The sequence below is a fragment of the Desmodus rotundus genome, chromosome 1, assembly GCF_022682495.2.
Source record: "Desmodus rotundus isolate HL8 chromosome 1, HLdesRot8A.1, whole genome shotgun sequence".
Classification (NCBI taxonomy): Eukaryota; Metazoa; Chordata; class Mammalia; order Chiroptera; family Phyllostomidae; genus Desmodus; species Desmodus rotundus.
This window is the reverse complement of record NC_071387.1, coordinates 212,007,262-212,033,354: the sequence shown is the minus strand read 5'-3', so window position 1 is coordinate 212,033,354 and position 26,093 is coordinate 212,007,262. Positions and strand designations below refer to the sequence as shown.

At 52.1% G+C, this 26,093-nt stretch overlaps 1 protein-coding gene across 3 annotated transcripts in view; it reads right to left on the bottom strand.

Moving 5' to 3' along the window:
• The window catches only part of RAB3C (RAB3C, member RAS oncogene family), a 94,472-nt gene extending 75,856 nt beyond the window's left edge, over positions 1-18,616 (bottom strand). The window contains exons 1-2 of one of the 3 annotated variants that reach the window (XM_024571925.4): positions 18,186-18,616; positions 9,163-9,390 (exon numbers count right to left, since the gene is read on the bottom strand). In XM_024571925.4, the coding sequence (XP_024427693.2) occupies positions 9,163-9,390; positions 18,186-18,203 (246 nt within the window). In that variant the 5' untranslated portion in view covers positions 18,204-18,616. Of the gene's footprint in view, positions 1-9,162; positions 9,391-13,436; positions 13,500-17,222; positions 17,359-18,185 lie in introns of those variants that run through there. The other 2 variants (XM_045204829.2, XM_053915033.2) reach the window with 2 other exon arrangements.
• Between the last annotated feature and the right edge of the window lie 7,477 nt (positions 18,617-26,093).

The following is a 26,093-nucleotide window of genomic DNA, read 5'->3' as shown; positions in this document are numbered from 1 at the left end:
AGAGGCATGGAAGGGGTAGGTGGGGGCAGGAGGAAGACAAGGTGGCGCACTCCCCCCACCTCCTCTCTGCAGGGGCAGTCCCCGCCCCACCCTTCTGTCCCCAGGGTCTGTCCGTCCTGATTGCTTCCCCAAACCCTGTGCACCCCTTTGTTACATTGTTAAACTCCTGAATTACATGCAGCAACTCTCCCCCAAACCCTGTTAATTCTCACACCCACTTCAATTCTTTTTAATTTCCTGTCTCCTTTGTGCTTTTATTTTCAGTTTACACTACACTGTGGTGCCTGATGCTTCGTAGACTTTCTAAGATTATGTCAGATACTGTAAACTTCCTGAAGGCATGTCCATCGTCCACCTGAGGGCGGAGCAAAGTGATCTGTGTCCACTGATGGCCATGCCTGCTCTCTCTCCTGTCCGCGGCCAGATGCTCAGGACTGGCCACATCAGCACTAGCAGAGCAGATGAGGAGGGAGAGCCAGAGCGACCGAACAGGGACGATGTACATTTCCCAGCGTGGCGAACACTGTGCGCCCTCCCTCACTCTGGTTTGAGACAGGAATGTGGACACTGAACTCACTCACTGGGTCCAGATTTGAGCCGAGGTCACATAATGCTGGACCGCTGGCCGGCCCGGAACCCCTTCACACAGACCCACGGGAGCCTGACGGGGAGCCACCTGGTGCTGGAATCACGGCTGCATCCCAGGTCGGAGGCCACCTGCGCCCCGGGCAGCATCCCGGGAGACTGTGCCCGGCACTGCAACAGCAGCTCTCCTGGGCGCGGTGGTTTGTAACTGCCAGCCACACTGCGGGGGGTCAGCTCCGTGAGCGCCCAGTGAACAAGCCGCCCGCATGACCAGCTCGCGGGGCAGCTGACGACGCTGTCTAGCACGCCTGCAAGCACCGCGGACGGCCAGGGCACACCAACACGCACCAGCAGCCAGTGAGAGGAACCCGGGTCCCTTGTCGATAAGCGTGTCCATGCCATTATTATGTCAGGACACCACCACCAACTTCTGCATGTGGGTGTCTGCCGACCTCGGAACTGGCAGCTTATGCCCCCAGAAGTCTACCAGCCGCCGCGGAAAGTGCAGAGTTAGGCAGGTGAGGTCAGCACCTTTGAAACGCAAGAGGCTGAGGGAAATAAAAATTGAGCACATATTGTGTGTCAGATACTACACTAAGTACTTCATGCATATTTTATTTAATGTTTACAAAGAGACTACAAGCAAAGCACTATTATCATTCCCAGTTTAGAGACAGAAAGCCTGAGGCATGGGAAGTTACTAACTCACCCAGTTTCCCAGGACGCTGCTAGTCTGAGAGAAGATCCGAACCCCACAGCCAGGCTCTGGGGCCCATTTTCACGACAGCATTGTCCTGTTACTTAGGGGAACCCGACCACGTGAGCAAAGTGGAGGCCTCTGGTCAAACTCCCTGCCGTGTGTGCGGCAGCCCCCGCCCTGCAACGCAGCCCCGGCACGTCAAGGAAAAGACTCTTAGTCTCACGGAGCCATTTTCCTGTTAAGTCAGTGACGACAGTCAGCTTCCCTTACAAACAGTGTGGCAGAAATAAACAAAGTAGAGCGGGACGGGAACGCACTGGGAAGTTGAAGAGGGGGGGTGACACTGAGCCTGCGATGACAGAAGACGAGCCGAACGCTGACCCTGAGGGGCTCGGCACGGGGGGGGGGGGGGGGGGGGGCTCCTACTGACAGACCCGACTGGCAGGGCAACTCAGCCTGCTGTTCACATCCTCAGCTGGCTGCCCCCAAAGGAAGGAAATGTGCAGCACACGTTAAAAAAAAAAAGACATTCATTAAAATGTTTTTTTAAAGCTTGGTCCATTTAAACAAAGAGTTATTTGGAACTTCACTTGGAATTTCCATTCTCTGCCACCAAAGGTCGAATTCCCCGTTTCAGACGTGAGAGCTGCGGCCAGTGAGAAGTCCGGGAGGAAGCAGGATGTACCCGTCCGGGTGGGGTGCGGTGTGTTACTGGGGACACATCTCTCCCCACTGATTGCGGGCTACTTCCTGGACTGTTTAATTGGGGAGTTACCAAGTTCAAAGTTACCACAAAGGCAGTAAAGGAGCTATATAACCGGGAGGAAATTATTTAGCCACTCTGGGTCTTGGTTTCCTCATGTCTTTAAAAAAAGGCATATTAATACATTCCAAGGATGTTATAAATGTTAAAAACAAAGTGTGCTCGATGGCTGGCCCAGAGCAAGCACCGAAAAAGCAGCAACCGAGAGAGAGCGAGCAGGTGCGTCCAGAGAAAAGGCTCTGCACCAGGCGGGCTCACACTCAGAGCTGCAAACACCTGACAGCTTCTTCTGCTCTCCGTGCCTCAGTTTCCTCATCTGTAAATGGAAGGTAAGAACAGCGTCTGTCTCAGGTTTTCCAGAGGGTTGCGTGACTCAACACCTATGAGCACGCACACTGTACCTGACGCATAAGGACCACAGAACGTCAGTCTGGTTTTGTTTAGCTGAGTCCTCCTCCACGTTCAAGGTCAGTGACTGAGGCCTGAGAGGTGAGCTCGTGAGCCCCAGGGCCCAGCCTGTGGCCCCAGTGTCCCTCCCTGTGTGCCACCCGGACGCCCCTGTGCTCAGTGCCCACCACACCCCTCTCTCCCGTCACTGGCTGCCGCTGCCTCTCAGCACCCACATGTCCTCAGTCCCCACAGACATGCAGGGAAAATGCCACGACAGCACAGCTGATTGTCCATGAAGCTCGCTGAAGATGAAGCTCAGGTTCCCTCCACGGGCCCCGGCAGAGGGTTCATGTGGTCATCTGCTTTTGTGACTTTGTCGAAAGTAAGGTGTTTCTGCATCCTGTTTCTTATAGAGGACCACCGAACTGTAAGTGCTTCAGGCCCCAACAATGACCTAAGTCCACCCCTGCCCAGACAGATGGCAAGATGGGGACAGTCGGAATCTGACAAACATTGGGCAGAAAACGCTCTACGTGAAGGTCTGGTGGGAACCTCAGAAAACAAAAATCTAAAACACGGAGAGGCAGAGAGACCTCGAGAGCTCACCCTGTTCTCCAAGCTCCGGCTCTGTCTTGCTCTCGGGTCTCTGCTTGGGCAGCACACACAACCACCGCCCCCCCCCGCCCCCCCCGCCCCAGGACCCTCTGACAGACACAGGCTCCCTGCGGGCAGCCTTCTGCATCCTCGGGTGCTCTGCCCTCTCCCCAGAGCAGTCCCATCCACGTTTTGTGGATTTACCTTCAATCTCAATTCCTTCAGTGTCCGGTGCGCAGTGAAAACTCAAACATGTCGGCCAAGTGAGTGAGTGAGTGAGTGAGTGAATGAACTAATAATTCCCTCTGTCGGTCGTTTCCTGGCTCACGCATGGTGGCTCCTCGAGGCTGGGCATCCTCCCTGCACACCCGTGCTCATGCCCGCAGGGCATCTGTCACAGCAGGCGGGTTCTCCGCTCACCCAAGTCCCTTGGGAAGCTGGCTCCTCGCCGCCGACCCTGTGCACCCCTCGCTGCTTGTCCCCAGCTCCCAGCACAGTGCCCAGAACGTAGTGGGCGGCCAACGAGTGTTTCATTCGACTGAATGACTTGATTGAGTACAACAGCCTCAAAGCTGGCATGGTACGCTATTTAGAAAAAAGAAAACGAACCTGATAGTTTGGCACCTCGTACTGAATGAGGAATGAGCACTTGTCACAGCAAACGCTCAGCAGCTAAAGGGTAGGTGTGATTTGCTCCTGTTTCACAGAGAAGTGAAACCTCGAGGCCACAGTGCCGGCGAGCTCAGGGTCAGCCCTGGAACCCGGACTGTCCGACTCTGAAGTCCTGCGGGCGCGGTGGGGCTGCCCTGCCGCTTGGGGGCGCACACGGACGCCGCACAGCCCGAAGGGTCTGGCCAGGTCCTCACGCTGCGCTGCGTGGAGGAGGAGGGTCCGGACACTTGGTTGCGCAAGCTCCTGCCGCGGCTGTGGGACAGACAGGCCCTCGCGCCCGACAGCCCCCGCTCAGGAGTGAGACTGAGTCTCGCCTTTCCCAGTCTCTCAGGAAAAGGAGATGATGCTAAGCTGGAAGAACGCGGTGGGGGAGGGGCACGCGGAGGACTGGGAGGCGTCCAGAAGCCCGAATGCAGGAAGAAACGCGGGCTGAGGTCTGAACGCCACGCTGGATGGGTGGGCCGGGGGAGCGACCCTGCTCATCCAGCGAGCAGGGCTCCCCCCCATCGCCGTGCAGAGGCCGCAGGCCGGGCACTTTCCACAGGTGCTTACCCCGTTCACTCAGCCTCTCCTCACACGTGGCTCTGAACCCGCATGTTCCCCAAACAGCCACCCTGCAGGCCGAGGAGCTCGCTGACAGCGAGTTCTCCACACCACGCAGACCACGGTGACCTGCTCGCGCCTGGAACGAAACAACTGATCCCATGACTACAGACTGCAGACCACTTCCCGGGACAGGTGACAAAGAAGGACGAAAGGTATCCAGCAGAGACTTAGTGTGGGGGAGATGGGAATAAGCGATGCAGGGTTTCGGATCAGATGTCCTGAAGGCCTCGGGCGCAGCCGTGACCACCCGGGTGCGCTGGCAGCCTGTGGGCACGTGCAGGCCTTGGGCGCCGGCCCTGGCTACAGCCCTGCCCTGACGCAGCCCGGCTGTGACCTTGGGCCAACCCCCGTGTCTTGCTGATTCTCGGTTTCCTCATTTAATGGGGCTAATAATACCCTTTTCCCTCATGGGGTTGTTGCAAAAATAAACCCTCAACTGCTCACAGATACAAAGCGCTCACTTCGCAGGTTGATGCCGTCCACAGTCCTGTCCCTGGGTGAGGTGCGGGGACAGGACGCTGTGTCCTGGGGCTCCAAACGCGAGACCAGGAGTGCACGGGGCCTGTGGGGCAGTGGCTGAAACCACGGTCGGGGGCAGTGACAGAAGCCACCTGTGTGGCTCCAAGAACCTGCCTTTCCTTCTCTCTGTTCTGATCTTTGACCCCTGGGGCCCGTGGGCCCTGAAGGGTCTGCCTCCCCGTCCTCCAGTGAGCCGACTCCTAGAGATGGTGAACAACCCAGGGGCTCACTCTTCACGTGCAAACCAACCAATCCAGAGCTCACACCCTGACCACCTCCCCACTGGGCTCCTACACTCCAGCCACAGCCACCTGCCCTGAGCGCCCAGGAAGGCACGACAGCCAGAGACAGCGCTGCCCCAGGGCCCACTGAACCAGCCCCCACCTGCCACCTGCCTGCCTGCACACCCCTTCCCCACAGGGGCAGGAGGCTCCGGTCACAGGCTGTGTGTCCCTCTGCTCTCGACCGTTTTTCTGACACTTGTTTTGCAGAAATGGAAATGCAAAGTGCCTGTGATGAAGCTGTTATTAAATTTATTTTAAGAAACAAACACCAGCATAGCAGTGTACACTCTATTCTCCATTCATAAAACGTAAGACACTAAAACCTGTGTTTTAGAACACGCTCTTCCCCGGGCCGTGGCGAGGGAGGCGGCGTGTCTTCTCGGCTCCCTCGTCTGTGGCTGCACCAGACGGTGGCACAGCTTCCGCAGATGGCTCCCTGTGGGAGCTGGAGCACCCTCGGTGGCACATGGACCAGGAGCAATGCTCGAAAGTCAGGAGGCCGCATTGTGACAAGGACCCCAGCACAGCTCAGCGAGCAGCCCTCTGTGGGCTCTCGGCAGCCCTGGCCTCCGACTCATGGGGGCCGAGTTCCCAGCAGCTCAGCCAGAGCTGAGATCAGGACAGGACCAAGAGGGGTGGGGAGCCAGGAGTGGCGAAGGGTGCCGGGGAGAAAAGGAGCTGCGGAAAGGAGGCAAAGCTCATGGTGACACCCAAGGGAACAGCCACCTGCTGCCTGTAATGCTCCGCCCACGCCCCCCCTGTGTTCCCTAGGCTGGTCTTCCACCAGCGAGATCATCCCTGAGTTCTGGATGTGAACTCGGCAGAGCCCATGGAAAAAGGGGGCCCAGTGCTTTCCTGAGCAAAGGAGGCTGTCGAGTTTGGCCTCCGACATGGCCACTTCAGCAGCAACCACACTCCGTGCTGTCCCTTTGAGTCCCACTGTTCCCACGGCGGCAGTCTACACGCGGAGCGCATGTAGCACAGGGGTGTCTTCCTCACGGAGGCCGCACTGTCTGCAATGCTCTCCCTGGGATGACAGCCACCCTCCACCGCCATGCTCGGGGCTAAACTACTTTTTAGATTAAACTAAAACACTACGGGCCCCAGCTGTGAAATCTCTTTCTATAATTAAAGTGGAACACCACACGCAGTCTCTCTCCAGTCTATGCGTAACACCATTAACTGACGCAGAATAATAGGGACCAGCCTGAATACGTGGGATCTCTAAAATTTTGAAAAAGTTTGATTTGAGGACCATAAAAGCGCTCATCAAATGCAAGAGCAACAGCAATGCTGATGTGGTAGAGGAGGTTGTCGTGACAACGCCAATGGGACACGAGGTCTGTAACCAACGCGATGAACGATGATTTTTTCTAAGCACATTTATTCCCAGGCAGCGACGAACTTCAAGAGAGCGGAGGTGCGATGTGTCCTTGCGGAAACGTCACGTTTCCCGTCACCATTTAGATGCTCTCCTTGCACAGACATGGCCTTGAGACCCTGCTTGGCCTTGGCGCTCACCCCACTCCGTCTGGCTTCCTCAGCAGAAAGGAGCTGTCTGCGGGGGGATCACAACCAGGAGGGTGCCGGGGACCTGGCTGGTGTCTCAGGGAAGGTCCAGCTGCCCTGGACTCACCTGTGAGACCACTCTGCTTCTCTCCCCTGAAATGTCCAACAGGCGGCGGTGCTGCCGTGAAGTGAGAAATGCGCATTGGGTCTCCCTCCCGGCTCCTGGGAAGGAGCTCCTGAAACCCTCGGAATTTCCGCTTTGGGATTGTTCACAACAGGCCCCTTCTGTTCCACTCGAGTTTCCTAAAGAGGTGACTCTCGGACCTGGAAGGCTTCACCATGGAGACCGTGATCTACGGCCAGGACTTCCAGCCCCACCCCCTGACCTCCTGGAGTGGCAGGTGCTGAAAATCTCCTGGATGGCTCGAGGCCCTGGCAGCTGGGCTAGGGGTCACACCACGGTGCTGGAGGGGACAGGTCCCCTGCAGCCCCCCATGCTCTGTCCTCTGCCGCTCTTTAGGTGGCTGTCCCCAAGCTGTACGCTTTAAATACACCAGTAACAGTGAGTCCAGTGCTTTCCTGAGTCTCGTGAGCTGTTCTAGCCAATTACCAACCCTGACGGGTGGGGCTGTGCAGCCTCAAGACTTGCGACTGGTCTCTGAAAGCTGGGGGCGGGGCCTGCAGAACTGAGGTCTTTACCTGGTCAGTCTCTGCTCATCCAGGTGGTGAGGGTCAGAACTGAATTAAATTGTGGGACAGCCAGGTGGCATCGACAGAGAATTAAAGAGTTGCTGGGTCGGACAAACCCACACACTGGCTGTCAGAAGTGGTGTGAGTGGACAGAGATGGTAGGATAGGCTGAGAGACTGTGGGCTTCTTAATAACTCATTTACAAGTTCATGTAAGTTCATAAAAACCCTATAAACTGGGAAAAACAGTTGTCTGGCAACTAAAATGCAACGAGACGACCAACCTCAATGTCAAATTCATGCCCAAATAAATTATTTCTTGAAGTCGCTAAACCACGGGAACAGCACACAGCAAACACTTTCCAGGACTCACACATCACAGCATGAAGCTGAAACCCCGAGACCCACGGCAGGAGCCCGCAGGAAAGGACGCCGCCCTGCCGCTCCAGCCGTGTCCTCCCCCACGGTCCACTCACTGAGACAGTCACATGCTTTCACAGGCCTCTTCTTGGGCTTCCCAGGACACACCTGGTAAGACTGCCAGCTTCACGAAAACAACGCCTTGCTCCAGAAGACTTCTTGAGGATAAAGCTTAGGGTTGGGGACTACTCTTTCAAGTTCTGGCCCGAGTTCTAACCTGACTTGGAAGATCCGGAGTCAGAATAAGAGAAACAGATGCACCGTTGTGAACCGCCTGAGAGGATGCCTGTGTTTACCTGCTTCTTTACATCTGGCTGCTACAGGCTTTAGGATGTAAAGGTCACCGAGTTTACATAAATATTTTAATAAAGGCACTTTTCCTTCAGACATGCTTAAATGCTATGCCCCAGGGCTTGCCTGTCTTTGGATGCTGGGTGTCTGAGGAGGGGGCTTATCCTCGGTCGGTCCTGGACCACCCCCACCCCAGCAGCGGGTGGGGCCAGAATCACCCCAGAAGAAGTTGTGAATGCCGCCTCCTGGGGAACACCTGCTGACGGCCCGAGCCCACTTCCAAGGTGGGTGGGGTAAAACGAACGGGAAAAGGGGCCTCGACTGACTGGGACACGTTCCACCCGTGTCCTTGTACTTTATTTCATGGGTGTGAACGCTGAGTACATACGAGTCTCTTGCGTGACGAATGTCTTGGTCACTTTGTCCCTCACGGCACCTTGCACCTGTCACCACATGCATTGTTCTGTTTCTCGCTAGCGATTCTGAATTTACCCCGCAGTCCAGGCAAGGGCTCTGATCTCCCGCAGGGGAGCAGACTGGCAGGAAGTCTCAGAACTGACTGGAGAGCCTTGTGCTCAGGGGAAAGCCCTGTTTTAAAATAAGTATTTTATTTCATTTGTGTTCCTTGTGTGGATAAACGTAACTGTTAGAGCTGGGAGCACAGTACACGAAGCATGAACAGATCACGTTCCAAGTTCTATCTGGGGCCTTTTGCAGGGACGAGACTTAGGCTTTTTCTACAGCTGGCTGTTCGCCTTTTTCCTGAAAGTGCCCAGGACAGGCTGCTTCCTGCCACGTGAACAGTGAGGCCCACTTCGCGTGGATTAGAAGACTGGCACACAGGGTCGCAGACGTGCCCGGGGTCACGCCAGCCACAGAGGCACAGACTTCTGACCGGCTGTTCCTGCCACCAACACAACAGCATCTACATTTTCTCTTTTCTGAACACTCTCAGGAAGCAACACTTCACAACAAGGCAGAATTCAGTTTCCAAGCCTTAAAGAGGCTTCGCTCTGCTGTCTTGGAAACAGAACCTTCCACAGCAGAGAGCCTGGCAATGCAGGTTGTGGAGCCCTGGAGACAGACAGACAGACAGGCAGGCAGGGAGCCCTCTCTCACACATCAGTTAAGGTCACTTACCCAAATCTGGAGCTTGATTCTCTTTTCGTTTCTGAATACAGTTTTTACTTTGAAGTCGATCCCAACAGTGCTGACGAAGGCAGACGTGAAGGAGTCGTCCGCATAGCGGAACAGGAAGGAGGTTTTGCCCACGCTGCTGTTGCCGATGATGAGCAGTTTGAACATGTAGTCGAAGTTCTGGTCGGAGGAGTCCTTCTGGCCCGCCCTGGCGTCTTGGGCGGAGGCCACCTGCGGGGGAAACAAAAGAGGCGCCATCAGTCTCCGCTCGCTGGGCAGCTAGCGGCCGCTCTCTGCTGGCCTTTCAGTCTGCTCCAGACCAGACGGGGCAGAGTGCTCCCCTCTTCCCTGACGTGTAACCATGGCGACAGCCTGCTGGGAGACAGGACCCACCCTTCCCCGCAGGGCTGGTGTTTGCCCTGCTCAGCGTCCAGAACCAATCAGACAGGAAGGGACCTCTGTGTGGCAACGTGAAAAGCCACGACCTGAAGCCTGGCTGTGGCTTGTGGCTCGGGAACGTTGCAGTCTTGGTGGCGGACACACCCGCGGCAGTCACACCCACGGCGGAACAGCGAGATGTTCCTTCCTCAAGTGTCTGAGTCCTTAGTGTCCCCATATTTCCCAGGCAAGCACTCCCAAAACCTGTCTCTAGTTCATCTGCTAATACCACGTTAAACCAACACCTGAACATAAATGCAGTTTCTTTCAAATTAAAAATAGTGCCGATGGCAAATACATGTGGCTCAAACAATGTGCCAGGAACTATTAGTTCATTTAAACCTCACGGCAACCCTATGAGGAGGGTGCCTTCATTACTTCCACATTCAAAGGAGAAAACTGAGGCTTAGAAATACCAAGCGATGTGCTCAGTGTCACACAGGTGACATGTACCCAGGGCAGGATTCACCAGGCAGGACCCACATTCTGAGCCCACGGCCCATCGCGCTTGAGGACCAGGCGCGCATCTGCTCTGAAAGACGGAGGGGGTGTTCACTGTGACATGAACCGATGAAGGGCCCCCCCCCCCGTGGCCCCCCCACTGCCGGCTGGCGACCCTGAGTTTGTTACTTTAGACTGGTGCGCTTCACTCCCCTCTCTTAGGTGAACGGAAACGAGTGTGATCTGACTTGGGACGCTCGTGAAAGTAACACTTGTGTAAAGCAGATGTGCGAGGCTGCTAGCACAGCGTGGAGAATAACGTCATTATTCATTAGAAATGCTGGGCGTGGGTGTTGGTTCCCTTCTCATTTGTTTGGAAGTTGTGCTAACAGCCACCAAATGTAACTCAGTGCGAGGTCCAAGTTCGTTGGCTCAGGGCTGAGGGGGCGTTCGGGAGGGTGAGCGGCAGCCCTCTTGCTGGCGCTTTCCCGACACTGGAGTCCGTGGCCCTTCCCCTGCTGCCCGGTGAGGGAGCCACTGGCCCTGCGCCCCTGCTTGCACCTGACTGAACACAGCTGCTCTGCCACACCAGTCACAGGTGCCCTGAGCCCGACAGGTGCAGAGCACACTGGTGACTGCCCACAGTTCTGAGGAGCAGGGCGGGGCCAGGCGGCCTGTGATGGTTTCCCGCAAAGTCTGACCAACAGTGGCAGCTTCCCCAGCAGACGGCGGAGTGCGGGAAGCAGTCAAGAGTGCTCAGCATCCTGGACAAGGGCTGGCCCCGCTGAGGTCGGCGTGTGCATTCACAGACAACTGTGGGAAACGGAAAAGGGAGAGGGTGGGACCGCAGTCCCTCTGTGTTGCCAGTAGGAGAACACAGTTGTGCGCATAAGAATAAGGACAAAAAGAAAATCTGTAGACGTGATAAAATCTAAGGACAATAAAAATTCCGGTCGCATATCACACTTTCTTAGCGAGTGCTCGCGTTTCTCCTGTTAAGTCCACATAACCACTCAGATGCCGTCACTGATCACGACTTGTAGGAATGTTTGCTGGTGGAAAACCTGGGCCCTGACGCAGGCCAGTGCTATCACCTTCCTTTCTGCTCTGGGAATCCACGCGCCGAGAAAACCCTCCTGCAGCCCAAGCACCAGCCAGGGGCAAAAACAGGCCTGCCACCTCGATGACCATTTGAACAATGACATCTTGCTCTGATGGCTCTGGTACCCCCACAAGGCCAGGTAACTGTCTCATTTGGCAGGTTCCTGCAGACACATTCCTTTCAACAACTAGTACCCCCCCCCACTGCCACCCCCAGGGGCTGCCGAGTGCAGCTGGGCCTCAGACAGCTGCCCTGAAGCTCCTGCCTCTTCTGCACAAGCCAGCTCAGACCCGGGGCAAACAGTGTTCAGCCACTGCCCAGTCAGGACACGGACTCCCCGGTTCCCAGAGCTGCTCTCCTGACAGCCAACGGTGTGTGAACCCACTGCCCTGCAGGGTGAGGCCCCTGAGCCCTGGCGCTCCCGGTCACCTCAAGACAGCATGAGATGAGTTCTCTGTGGTCATCAACCCCGAGTCCTGTTCCAGAACCAGGCTGACTCCAACTCCGGCAGAAACAGATGCCCGCCCTGTGGGGACTCTGAGTGCCCTCCAGGGGTCCCAGAGGGAAAGGGGCAGTGGGGCTCTCTGCAGTGTGGGCGTTGACTCTGTCTACCCTCACTAGGGCGGGTTGGCCTCAGGCAGCAGAGGCTACAGGGCACTGAGGGCACCAGGGTGAGGGAGGTGGGTGCGGAGTGGGAGCCCTGAGCCCCTGAGGGGTCGAATAGAGAGGGTTGCTGGCCCACTATCCCGGGAGAATTTCTACTATTGCCTGATCTATATCCTCGGTGAGAGTCACAGACTGCATTGGGAATGTATTCATTTTATTAAACTTTAGAATAAGGAAATAAATCCTGGCTCAGAGGATGGAGAAAGAGATGCCCTAATGCCTTGCTGAGAACAGAAATGAAGCGATTTGACAGTAATGTCAGAGGGAATTATAGACACTTGCTGTGCAAATTTGCTGACACCTCTAAATACATGGGAAAATACAGCTAGAATTTGAAAACATGGTGGGCAGGCAGTAACCTCCCCCAGGGCAAATCAGAGCTCCTAAAAGTTAGAGAAAAGATAACCCTGAAAATTGTATTACTTTTGAATTAATTTCCAAACTCAACCCAAGACTCCCTTTTCCAGCATCCGAGCCTCTCAGGAGCGATGCTAGCTCTCCCACTGGGGACAGGACGCTTCCCTGCTAAACACCTGCAAACGTCCACCCACCTATCACCCATCATCTGTCCCTCCACCTGTCTCTCCACCTGTCATCTTTAGTATGCAGCGGAAGGCAGGATAGCAGCCCCTCAAAGACAGACAATAGAGAGAGGAGAGACAGACAGACGATGGATGATAGATGACAGACGGAGTAGGTTGGTAGTAGCCAGGCTGGTAGGTAGGTCAGTAAATAGACAAGACAGATAGTTGGATGACAGAGGGGGTTGTGTGTGTGTAAAGTTGAATTTATCAAAAAAATTTTCTGCAGGGAAAACTCCAGCCTCCATTGGCTTCACTGATGAACTCTAAAACACTTTAAATACCAACATACATTAATCACACCAAACTCACTCAGAAAACAGAGGGGAAAGAACACTTCTCATCTTTTATAAGGTCTACATGACTATGATATTATAGCCCCATAAAGACATTAAAAGGAAATCATACACGAATATCCATCATGAACTCAAATGCAAAAATCCTTAAGGAAATGTAATCAAACTGAATCCAGCAATACATGGAAAGGACTAAGGGAGATTTATCTAAAGAATGCCAGGTTCACGCAAAAGTCAATTAACAACATCCAACAGGACGAAGGAGATAAACCATGTGATCGCCCAATAGGTGCAGAAAAAGTGCCTGACAAAGCTCAGCACCCATGTATGTTAAAAATGAATACTCTCAGCACACTAAAAATCAGAAGAAATGTCCTCAGTGCGACAGGGTGTCTCAGCCTGCAGCAGCCACGACAAAACTGCAGCATTTCGTGGTGAAAGAGGGGAGCCCCCTCCAAGGGGACAAGGTGAGGGTGTCTGCCTGGCACTTCTAGTCGCCCCCCTTGCGGGAGGAAGAAGGAGGCACTAGCTTCTCCGTCTCCATGAGGCATGGGAACTAAATTTCCGTTTCTCTTAAAGAGGAAGGGGCCACCACTGAGGCTGGACACTGTCAGAAATCCAATCGCCACGAAATGCAAGAGAGACACGCGCTTCTCATGGTCAAACGAAACCGTGGGCATTCAGACCTTACTTCTTGCTAAGTTATTTCTCTGTACAGCACGACCGTATTTACCATCAGTGACAGTTTCCCACCTCAACTTCATCTTCAGCCCACGTCTATACTCTTTCTCCAATCCTCCTCATTTTCAGCCAAACTCTTTTCATTTTAGGTTTTGGCACTCTGTTTCATTCATGGGATAGATGTTTTTCTTTAAAGTTTCCCGAATGGCCAGAATGCTCTGCATTTCTAAGATGACCCAAGAAGCGTGCGGATAACAAAACGGAAGACAAAGCATCCAGTCCGAGACAACGGATTCCACAATGGTCCTGCAAGACAGCAAGCCAACCTGTAAGAAATTCAAATCCAGAAAACAAAAATCAAGCCATTCTTAAAGCACAGGCCCTCCTGAAATGTTTGGTTTGGTTTATAGAGGTTTGTTCTGTACACAGAAGGTAAAGACCATTTGTCTTTCTTCTGAGCCAGATGAATGGATCGGTTCATATCCCTAGTGCCCTCACTCCTTCCAACACTCTCCTGTGTCTTCCTGGGAGGCCCAGAGTAACCGAAGAAAGAACACGGGCTTTCTAGACAGAGGTTTGTCACAGTCTCAAATCTGCCACGTTGGGAAAGTTATTTCCTCTCAGTGAGCTCCGGTCACTGGGCTGTAACCAGTAACAGTGCCCTCCAGGATGGTTTCTATTTTACACACACACACACACACACACACACACACACACACACCCCCCCCCCCCCCCCCCGAGTCCAGGGCACAGTGCTGGGCACAGAGCACTGAGCGAACCGGAGTCTGCTCAGTCTGGCTCCCGAGACAAATGACAGTCTGACGTGAGCCCCTCCCTCGAGTCAGAAGCACAGCTCCTGCCTGTTCATCAGGTGCTGGGGACTGACGGACACCCCTGAAGGAGGCACGGAGTGACCACTTCCTGCCTTAAAATTCTAGCCTTCTAACCCATCCTTTGGAGCACTTACCAAATGCTATTCCTGGTTACTTAGTTACAAAGGAAATATGGAAATCAAATGTTATCACAGAATATTAATTTAATAGTCACTATAAAAAAACAACTATTACCCCTCACTTTGCATCACCTCCAAGAGCAATGTTTAAAAACAGTGTCCCCATGTTGCCCTCGCCGGTGTGGCTCGGTGGGTTGGAGTGTCATCTGAGAACCAAAAGGCCGTGGGTTCGATTGCTGGTGAGGGCACAGGCCTGGGTTGCAGGTTCGGCCCCCAGCTGGGGCATGTGAGAGGCAGCCGACCAACGTTTCTCTCCCTCTCTCTCTCTCTCTCCCTCACTTCCTCTCTTTCTAAAATCAATAACCATGTCCTTGGGTGAGGATTCAAAAAGTATCCCTATATCAAAAACTACCTTGAACAGAACACCAAGATACAGGCACATCAAATGCTTTTTAAAAGACATTACATAATTTCTAAAAGGCTTCTCTGACTGAAGAAAGCACGCAAGTAAATCAGGAAATCAGCAGTGAAAGAACTCATTTTGTTTCACACCAACAAACTAACTAAATATTTTTATTTTAATTGTTTACTGTTGTTCAAGGACAATTGTCTCTGTTTTCACCCCACCTTAACTAAATACTTTTAAGTGAGGAAAAGAATCTCAGGATAATCAACTATAGGATGAGGTTTTGCTTGCCACCCATTGTCCAGAAACCTAAGTAAAATTTAAGAGCACATATTTAAAATTATAATGTATTTCATTCAGTCTTTAAATGGAAGAAAAAAGAAATGTCAACTATTAATCTTGTTGCATTTTCATATATCAAAGTCTCCTAGAATGTGATTATGATTCAGACATATGGATGCTACTTCTTGCCACTTAAGATATATAAAGCTTGTTTATAGTTTTTTTTCTTCCTATCATTATATGTTTGAAAATCTGATTATAATGAAGAGAGGATCCCCAAAACAACAATTTACTTGTTAAATTGAATCAAATGTGCTTTAATTAAATATACTACAGAAAATACTCTTTGATTCCTTAAAATCTATGTTATTCACAATAGCATTTGGTCATTTAAATTTTTTTTAAAGACTTTATTTATTTATTTTAGAGGGAGGGCAAGGGAGGGAGTGAGGGAGAGACACATCAGTGTGTGGTTGCCTCTCATGCGCCCCCTACTGGGGACCTGGCCCACAACCCAGGCATGTGCCCTGACTGGGAATCCAACCTGAGACCCTTTCCTTCCCAAGCTGGTGCTCAATCTACTGAGACACACCAGCCAGGGCATATTTGGGCATTTAAAATTTTAAATCTCAAAAATCTAGTCCAATGAATCAAGTACACCATAAATATGAACATAACTCCATCCATGAGCAAATTAATTTTGTTAACCTATTTTTACATTAATTCTTCATTAAATTGCCTGCTGTATAGTTGATACGAAATAATTTAAAATATTTCCTAAGGCATTAATTTCATATAGTTCTGAAACATTTTAATGACCCTCTGAAGATTCCAAGCTACTCTTGTATGAAAATAAAAATCAAGATGCACTGTGGTTCATTTTTTAGTAATTTATTTTGACAGAAACACTTCAGTGCCTATACGGGGTTGACTTAAGTACTAACAATCTACTTTTTAAACTCCATTGTCAACGTTTACTTCTAATCAAACACGATTAATGTAGCCAGGTGGCTGCTGGCAGTGTCTCCAGCAAATGGAAAATCATCATCAGCCAATGTATTTCCACCGCCACGGCCTGCACCTTCATTGTCTGCCAGACTCTGCTCACATCAGGTTCACAGTGCAAAGCCAAGCCACAGAGGTATTAGAAAACACACAATGGGCCCTGTTCTCTAGAACAAAGCAAATCTTCAATAACTCATACGGTAATCTGAGGGCTTCCACTGCATAACCCTTAAACAAACAGATTCTGCAGATTTGTGGTTTTTTCATTAACAGTCCAATCGGTGTACAGCTTAACGCGCATAGCCCCAAAATAGATGAAAAGTAAATAGGTGCATATGTTTAAAGCCCTTGATTCATAAAGAAAGCGTTTCAGAAAGAATTAAGGTCAAATATTTGTGCTGCTGCATTTGGCAGCTGGGTGGGCTCTCTCGAGGGACCCCCCCCCCCTACACACACACACCACTGTCCGGAGGCCCTGCGCACCTGCTTGGTTCTGCGGCACACGGTCGCCTCTCGGTCCGGGAAACCCGGGCTAATGAGCAGCGTTCGCTCAACGTTACTTAAAAACAGAAGTTAATCTCGACGCTCATCACCGGAGTCCACGGCAGCAAACCTGAGTGGGACTGAAGCGGCTGAGCGCCCAGCAATGGGCTCATCGCTCAGGGGACTCAGGGTCTCGGGGCCCAGAGATTAACCTGCCGGGGTCAGAGGTGAAGTACCTCCGGGGTGCGCGGGGGTCAGAGGTGAAGGGCAGGGGTGAACCGGCGGGTCAGAGGTGAAGGGCCTCCGGGTGGCCGCCGAGCCCTCCGTGTTCGCCCCTGCGCGCCTACGCTGTCCTGGCTCTGACCGAGGCCGAGGACGGGGGGTACCCTAACGCCGCCTCCCCTCCCCGCTCCTGGCCCGGCTCTCAGTCGGTCGCGACCCCAGAACCACTGGACGCCCGCCGGTCTGAAGCCCGTGCGCAGGCACCGCCGTCTCAGACCCGGGACCACGGGTGACACACGACCCTGCGCCCCGGACTGTTGCTCACAGGCACACAGGCGCGCTCACCGTCCCTGCGGAGCCCAGGACGGCGACAGGGACCCCCACCCCGCATCGGGACACGTCTGTCCCCGGACCGAGTCGAAAGCGCTCCCCGCGGCGGCCGCCTGGACTCAGGGTGCCAGCATCTCTGTCAGTCCCTCCCGAGGCCACACGCTCTGCACAGACCCACCTGCACGGGAGCTTCGTGTCTCATTGTTCTCGGGCGGTCCTCGCTCTCGGGGACGACAGCGCTAGCCCGGCGCGCGCTCCCCGCTCCGCACCCTCGGGTTCGCTGACCCGCCTGATATCAGCACCGGCGCTGTCCCCTCATGGGGCGCCTGCGCAGCCTGGCTCGGCGCACGCGCTCCTGGGAATTGTAGTCTAGATCCCGGGCACGCCCTGCAAGCCCGCGCGCCGCGAACTACAACTCCCGGCGATCCAGAGCGCAGGCCGCCTTCCCTCCAGCCGCGCTCGGCCGCCGCGCCTCCTTCTCTTGGGACCGCTCTTGGCCTCGCCCCCAGCCCTCCCCAGGTGCAGGCGGACTTGACTATCGCTCAGCCTCAGCTGCAGATTTCTAGTTTCCACCTGTCGCCTTCCGAAGCTATACGGGATTTTCCGGTTAGAAAACGCGCTGCCCGGTGGTGATGACCAATATAAACGACACCTGCGCGGCGTTCCGACTCTGCCCTACACTTGCCGTCCCGGACCCGGACAGTTTATTCCACAGGCAGGCGGGCTGGTGTCACGCCGTCACCCCAAAGGCGAGGAAAAAGCGACGGGCAGCGCACACATGGGCAAAGTGGGTTACCCGCACCGTCGCGTTAAGAAGGCGCGCGCGCGCGCACACTCTCAAACTGACACTGACACACTCACCCAGACTATGACGCGCGCGCGCGCACACGCCCGTACACTGACACATTCACACACGCGCGCGCACACTCACATTGACAGTGACACACAAAACCACTCGCCCATACATTGACACGCACAGCCGCACGCAAGCATGCACTTGCACACACGCACACGTGCGCACGTACACACTGACACACGATTGCACACACGCTCACAAGCACTCACATTGGCGCACTCGCACACACACAAGTATGTAAGGTGAGCTGTCCTGCAGACCTCGCAGGGGACGCCCTTCGCTCACCTTTCCGTACAGCTCCATGGCGAGGCGCGGCTCCTAGTCCTTCTGCGGGGGGTGCGGGTCTGCGCAGGAGGCGCCGGTAAACGCACAACACAATGGAGCGGGTGGGGGCGAGGTGGCGGAGAGAGACGGAGGGACGTGGACGCACCGCTGATCCGGACCGACCGCTTCTTCCCTCGGGAGCAGCGGGCAGTCCTGGCGGCAGCGCGGAGAAAGGGCTCCCGGGAGCCGCGCCGGGGGCGCCACCGCGCGGGGCGGCCCCTCCCAGCCGGGCGCCGTCCGCGTCCCCGGGGCGCGGCCGCGGGCCGGAGCGGAGCGCGCGCGGGTTACTGGCCCAGAGCAGGTCCTACAAAGGGAACGCGCTCGTCGCCGGGGCCGGAACGCCCGCACAGGGTGGCACTGGAGACCTTATTAAGCTTCCCTGTCCTTCCATTCGGCCTACTCCTCCCACACGAGTTCAAAACGGATCTCAAATCTCTGAACGGCGCTTTCATTACACTGAGGTTTCCCCTCAGCGGACCAGCGTGCGTGGCTGGCCCCGTTCGCGGAGCCAGACCGGTCTCTGCCCTTGAGAGTAAACGGCCGCGAGTCCAGGGAGGGCGCTGCCTTTGGCAAGAGGTCTGAACGACTGTTAGCGGAGGCAGAGTGGGAAAGGAATGAACTTGATACTGGCAGAGAGACGTGGAAGTAATACGCGGAATCAGCGCGAAACTTCGTAGCGTTAGACGAGGCAGTAGAATGGCGGTTCTGAACCGAAATGAGCTTGAATCTGGGGGGTGGGGGCGGGGATTAAATCCAAATTCTCGAAGCATCTATGGGGATTTTGAGTCGTCGGCGTTTTCAACAAACACGCCAGCAATTCTGATGCAAGTGGTCCTTTGCTCTAATTCAAGAAACACTGCCTTAAATAATTTATATGTAAGAGTTTTTTAAAAACACAAGCTTTAGCCATTTCACAGATTGACTCAATAATGAGACAACAATGTATTGGGAACCAACTATGTCCCATTTATTTTAGGGTTTTGTTTTGTTTTTGTTTAAGAAATCTAAGACCTGTCCTCTAATCTCGCTATCAGCGAGAATCTCATGGGGTATCACTTACTGAACAGGTTTTGTAGCTATTCAGAAAACACATGTTTAAATGCTCCTCTGATAGTTGAGGTGATCTGATGGTTAGAGCAAGTGCATTTAAATTAGCGGATGACAAATGAAAGGAAAAGGTAACGGGGACCCTGCCGGAGCGGTTCATGGTAGCAGCTTGTTAGAAACAACATTTCTGTAATTTTTAAAGGTACATGTAAAGGTTTCCAGGGGAAATACCAAAAACCAATACCAACACTTAAGTGTGATTATTTGGCACTTAATAATTAAAAAATCACGCAGGAACTTATGAGTTGCTTTTCTTCAGAACTTCCTGTAATTTTGATGCTATCATCACCTTCCGAAATTCTCAGAATTCCAGAGGCTGCTATCATAGGACACATTTAAATATTACAACTGTTGTGCTGTTACAGGTTTACTAGTCTTTGAGAACCCCATCTCTTCTTGACATTTTATGAAAATCATAAATACCTCCTCGGTTTTCCAGTATCTCTCTTACTTGTGGAATAACACACGAAAATTGAGTTGTGAAAATACTATTAGAGTGGCAAGATGTTTGGGGGAACCGAGTCCTGTCCTGTTTCTTATGTTTTGGGGGTTTTACATGGGTTCAGGGAGTAAGAAAAAAAAAGGTGGCTAGGGATCAACTAAACCAGCAAGAAGGACTGGAGCTGACTGTCTCCCTGCAATGAAAACAAGAGCACGGAAGCTTTGTGTGAAGTCGGACCACCACCTACCAGTTCCATTGCCAAGGCCACCAGATGCCCTCCGGGGCCCGGCCCCCACCTTCACCTCCTGGGGATCGAGAAGGAAGAAGTGACGAAGGGCCGCTCCCACCCTCTGAGCACACCGTGGCTCTAGCGAGATCCCCGCGCCTCGTTGCAAGGCCGGCTGGGAAATGTAGTTCTTACGTTGGGTGAACAGGTGCCTGGCTGAGCAGCAGGATTTGGCTACAAAGGAAGGGAAGCACAGGGTCTGGAAGGCCGCCGGAGTCTCCACCACAGGTGGCTGGCAACTCCCAGATACAGAGTGCTGCTCCCCCTCCCCCACTTTACTACACCTTTATGGAAATGGAAATATCTATTTGAAAATGTACCCATTCCCAGGATCTCTGTAATTAAACAGCAACCAAAGCCTTAAAATCCCGGAGTATCCTGGAAAGAGGGAAGCCACCTTCACTTACAAATGAATCTGGGGTCAGTTGACAGGAAAAGGTTTTAAAGGCAGGACAGTTCATGGAAAGCACAGGGGCCACCAGTGGACGCCACAGAGTCTGCAGGACCCACAGCAGAGTGCGGAGCAGGCCCGTCCTGGGGCCCGGAGGGGCCTCAGCCAGAGTCACAGAGACTGGGAGGGCCAGGGGCTGGGATGAGGACGCTTCAATCTTTGTCTTTGGTTTCGGTTTTCTTTTCTTTGTCTTACATCACTACTCTTTATTGATTGGCTTTTTGCTACCTTGTGTTTATCTCATATTTATTAATATTCACTTTGAGTTTTGTGTTTATCTAGGTTATCTATGGTTCACTTTGCTGTCATCAGTCCGTGTCTGTGTCAGCTCTATTAAACACTGGAATTCTATCAAGCAAGGTCAAATGGGGATCATTTATTTGGCTAAATCACAGCCAAGAACAAAGACAGTTAATTTAGTATTAACTGGTACCACTGAGGTTGGTTAAGTAAAAAATAGAAACAGACATTTTGTTTCCATCACTGTTCCCATCTCTGCGTTAGTACTTACACTGAAAATAAACAACTGGAACTTGACAAAGGAGATAAGGATGCTCCTGGGATTCACTCCCTCCCTCCTGCGAGCCCTGCTCAAACCCACGCAGCGAGGACACAGCTGGTGTGTGATCCTGGGTATGTCCAGGGCCATTTCCTTCTGCGCAGGAGGGTTCTCTGGCCTGAGCCCTCACTGTCGGAGTCACGGTGTGGGCGCTGGCTTTGACTTCATCTCCATGCAGTGCTCATATCAATAAATGCTATTGATTATCTCACGTTCCCTTTGGAAGAAATGGAACATCCTCGTGACATTATCGATTTCTTTTTAATTAAAAGAAAAAAATCATTTAAACTCATTCCTGCTTGTGATGCTTCCAATTCACATATAAACAATACGAACGTGTTTTTTTTAAAAAAAAACAAAACAAATGAATGCTCTCCAATAGAATGAAAAGGATGTTTTCTTTCTATAACAGAAATATGATACTATTGGTGACAGCTACCCTCTCTTCAATATCTATTTTGTAGGAGGCATTTGTATCTGTTATTCCATCTCACCCTCAATAATGTTGCAAAGTGGTGTTATCAGCTTTATGTTACAAAGAAGAAAACTAATAGAGAGGTCTACTATTTTGCTTACAGACACCTAGCCAGTAAGATATTGGGCCAGGATTTACGGCTCAGGGTCATCTGCTTCCAAAGCTCAGACTCCCACCCAAAGATTTTCTCGTAAAAGGTAACGCTGCTTCAAAGTAGTGTTTTATGATCGCTTCCAAAGAAGTTTTCCTGGGCTTTGTTGTGGTGGTTGACCTTGCTTGAAAGGGGTTACATACAGTCCTGTCATGGGATTACTGGTTATTAGATATCTTTTCATACAGTGCTTTTTAATTTGAAAATTGTCAGCATCTCCAGATAAGTATCAATAGATTTGATGCATTAGACATATTATTAAGGAGCTGTATCAAATTCAGATCCTTTGGTGAAGCATGTGTATCTCCAGTTCAGAGGAGACAGTTTTAGAATAAGCAGATTACAATCATACAAATTATGAGAAAAACCAGAGCGACACTGAACAACATTTCCCACATTCACACAAAGCACTTGTTCAGCGACTGGTCTTTGATTGGCGTGTTTGGGAAAAGCTTGTGTGACCTACAGCTTCATTAAGCCATGGCGTACTTCCGAAGAAATAGATATTATCTTTTAAAAAAAAACATTACTCTTATAAATCTGTCACAAATTTTGAAGACAGTTTTATAATCCAGGCCTGACTTAATGAGGGACCATTTAGATAACAAGCTTCCTACCTCTCGGCTCTGACCAGCACAGAAACAGGGCGGCCCTGAACAGACGCCCCTGTGAGACTTGCCACAGTGTGTGTGTGTGTGTGTGTGTGTGGAGTGTGTGGTGCATGTGTGTGGTGCATGTGCGTATGTATATGGGTGTGTGGGGGTGTGTGTAGCTTGTGAGTGTGAGTGTGTGTGTGTGTGTGTGTGTGTGTGTGTGATTTGGAGGCAGGGGCACAGGTGCCAGTGAGGTGCAGTGCACACTGTGGGTTCCACGCCCGTGGCCTGGGGACAGCCCGCCTGTGGCCCCGTCCCCACCCACAGCTGCAAGTGAAGCTTACATCTCAGAGCCAGGTCAGCGACAGGAAAGGCACAAATGTCTCTGTTGTGAACTTCCATGGCCCGTGAAGTGCACGAAGAGATCTCACAAGCAGCCCAGCCCACTCTGTGGACAAGAAATTAGCTCCCAGAAAAGTGTATCAGTACTTGCTGAGTCATTTTTAGGGTCACACACCATAAATTAAAATGAAGTCAAAAAGACTTGGGACTTCAACCTCCGGGGCCTCCGCACTGGCTCCGGAGACCAGGCACCCAGACGGTGACAGACAAGCAGACCCCAGCAGCAGAGAGAATGCCGAGCAGAGCAGGGGAGCTGCCTGCCCACTCTGAATGTCCACAGCTGCTCCCCAGACTCGCAGAGACAGCAGTCAGTCAAGGGGATTCTGTGTGCCCCAAGTGATGCCTCTGGACACATGGACATGCAGAAGGCGAGACAGACTCAGCGGCCTTCAGAGGAACTGAAAGAGACTTCAGGTCTTCTTTCTGGCTTTGCAGAGAGAAAACCTGAAGCTCAGAGACGGGCAAGGACTCACCAACATCACACCAGCAACGCAGCCAGGACTCGTGTGTGACTCACACGACGTCAAGCCCAGAGTGCTGTGTAAATACGCAGTTCAACAACCACTGCTTTGAACATTTATTTGCTATCTTATAACTTGGCCAAACGTTTCTCAGAAATCATGCAATCACCACACACTACATCACAGGTCAAAGACACTTCTCAAAGGACCTGTGTCTGATGGTGTCTCTCCTCAGCTGGCTGGCATACAGGGTGTAAAATCTAAGGAGGGTCGAAGTGTTGAGTTGGCCAAAAAGTTCATTTACTTTGCTCCGTTAAATAAAAGACACATTTTTCACGTTCACCAATAACCTGATTGATGTGGGTATTCTGAGTATGTCGGCTCTCTCCCGCGTGGTACAACGTTGATAGTTCTCAGTTAACATCTCAATGTGATCGCTGTCCACTTCACCTGGTCTACCTGACCATGGAGCATCGTCCAGCAAGAAATCCCCAGCTCAAAACTTCACAAACCACTTCTGACATGTTTGATCAGTCACAGCACCTTCTCCACATGCTGCACAAATTGTTTTTTTTTTTTTGCATTTCAGTTGCATTTTTACCCTTCTTAAAATAATAAAGCATAATGTGCTAAAAATATTGCTTATTTTGTTCCATCTTCCATATTAAAATGGCTACACAAAAATTCACCAATTTTGATGTCTTTTAAAAGCACACTGATATGACAGCTGTCACCATATAACCTAACAAACTTGTTTCAGATGAATTTCAAGACAATTAAGCACTACTAGAGCCACCTTACAGAAAAACACAGGTGAACTTTTTAGCCAACCAATACAATACTCACTTTACAAATAAAGGCTTGTAAAATATTTTTACAAATTTTTTAAGATTCTATTCATTTATTTTTAGAGAGCAGGGCAGGGAGAGAAAGAGAAGGAGAGAAACACGGACGTGAGGGAGAAACAGCGACCGTTCACACACACCCGCGCTGGGGACCGAACCCGCAGCCCAGGCCCCTGCCCTGACCAGACTCCAACCGCGCCCGCCCCGGCACCTTATGGAACAATGCCCGACCAAAGGTGAACAATGCCCGACCTATGAGCCACGCCGGTCAGGGCTATTTACATTTTTTTAATGACAAAAACTAAGCTACAGGACCAAAGTTTCATTATTTTTCTAATTAAAATTAAACTTGACCCAAGTCCCCACATGTTCAGATGGTTATATAGTTCAGTATCAACCGATTTGACAGGAATGGGGACGAGGGTTCCTCCTTCCTCTCCCAATTGCACAAGAACCCTGGGTGACGGGCAGGACAGTAAAAGGGCAGGTGCTGGACGTCGCTGATGGTCACTGATGCCGCTCTTTTTCAGGTCAGCATGTCCCATTTGACTGCAAGCCAAGCCTCAGAAATCCTGATGGAGACCCCCAGGTCTCGAGCGCATGGTGTGTAGTTCGTGCTGCTGTGTGACACGCAACCCCTGAGTTAGTGACTTAGACAACAATTGTTAGTCCACGACTCTGTGGGTGCAGGGGGACGGGCGTGTGTCCAGCAGGCCTCTCTGTCTAGGCCGGGCTCGCGCAGACCCGCTCAGCCAGCGGGGAGTCAGACGAGTGGCTTTGCTCCTTGGGTTTGCTTGGCTGTTGGGTGGGCGGGGGAGAGGGGCGGGGCCAGGGGTCCCTGGTCTCCTAGAAGGCAATCTCGAGTCTGTACACAGAGCAGCTTTTCATGGTTCCCAGAGAACGAGCAGAAACGCACAGGCGTCCAGGGCCTACACTTGGAGCAGGCACAGAAATCCTGTGGCCAGAAGTCACAATTCAGCTCAGATGCAACACGTGGAGGGATAAACTCGATTTCTTGATGAGAGGAGCCACAAAGTCACATTCCAAAACCCCTCAGACACCAGGAGGTGTGGAAAACATGGCCGTGGTGAGAGGAGCCACTCGGGCTGGTGTGGCCTTGGGGCCCAGCCACCTCCACGGCTCTGCAGCCTGGGAGCCCAGCCTCACTGCACCGGACCCAGAATCCTCACGGTCTGCCTGGCTTCAGGGTTCCCGCCAACCGCACCGGGCCCCTCTCCGACCCTCAGTCACCGTACTGGTTAATTTTCCCTTTGAGAATCCCGTGTAATTATTCACATGGACCTAAGTCTTTGACGACAAGGCTACCCTCCTCAGCTGATCTCTTCCTCCGGCTGCACACCACCCCAGAAGGTAAGCGAGGTAAGGATTCCCATACAGGAGGACGCTCAGGCCTTGTCACCACCAAGGAAAGGACGCCTGTCCTTCTCCACAGTCACCCAACAGGGACAAAGGGACTCAGTCATTTCTCAGCAGTGATCTGTCCCGTTTAACTCTAGTGGGTCTCCCTGACTCAAAAGTGCTAGGAAACTTGAGCTAGAAATATTATTGATCATCTCCGAGATAATTTTCCAGGCAGTTTTTGTCCACAAAGGTGTTACCTACGTCAAACACATCTTTTCCTTCTCTGTGACCCTGGGGCTCTTCCGTGGTCCGAGTGGGTGTGGGTCCCTGAAAGGAGGCCTGCCATCTCTCTACTGGGACACTCACACTTTTCTTCATGTTGCCGTGACTTCCTGAATGGTGCATTTTCTTGATTTTATTGGCAAACAACCCTGATATGAAGAATAGTTTCCCCTTGTAATAGCAAAGCCCTCTTAAAGGTGAAGCTATTAGGAATCACATCGGACAGAGATTCCACACAGGCATTAGCACCGCGTCTTTAAGAACGTGGAGGAGGGTGAGAGCCGTATTTATCTAAGACGCACGCTTACGAAGCAGGGCTCTAGACTCTCACCGAGCTCTGCTTAATGTTCGTGTTGGTGGGGGCACTTACGACTGCCGTACCCACAGGGAAAGATGGTGCGGTCAGCCTGGGTAATTTGTGGAAATTTAATGAAGGGACTGTTGGCAAGGCTG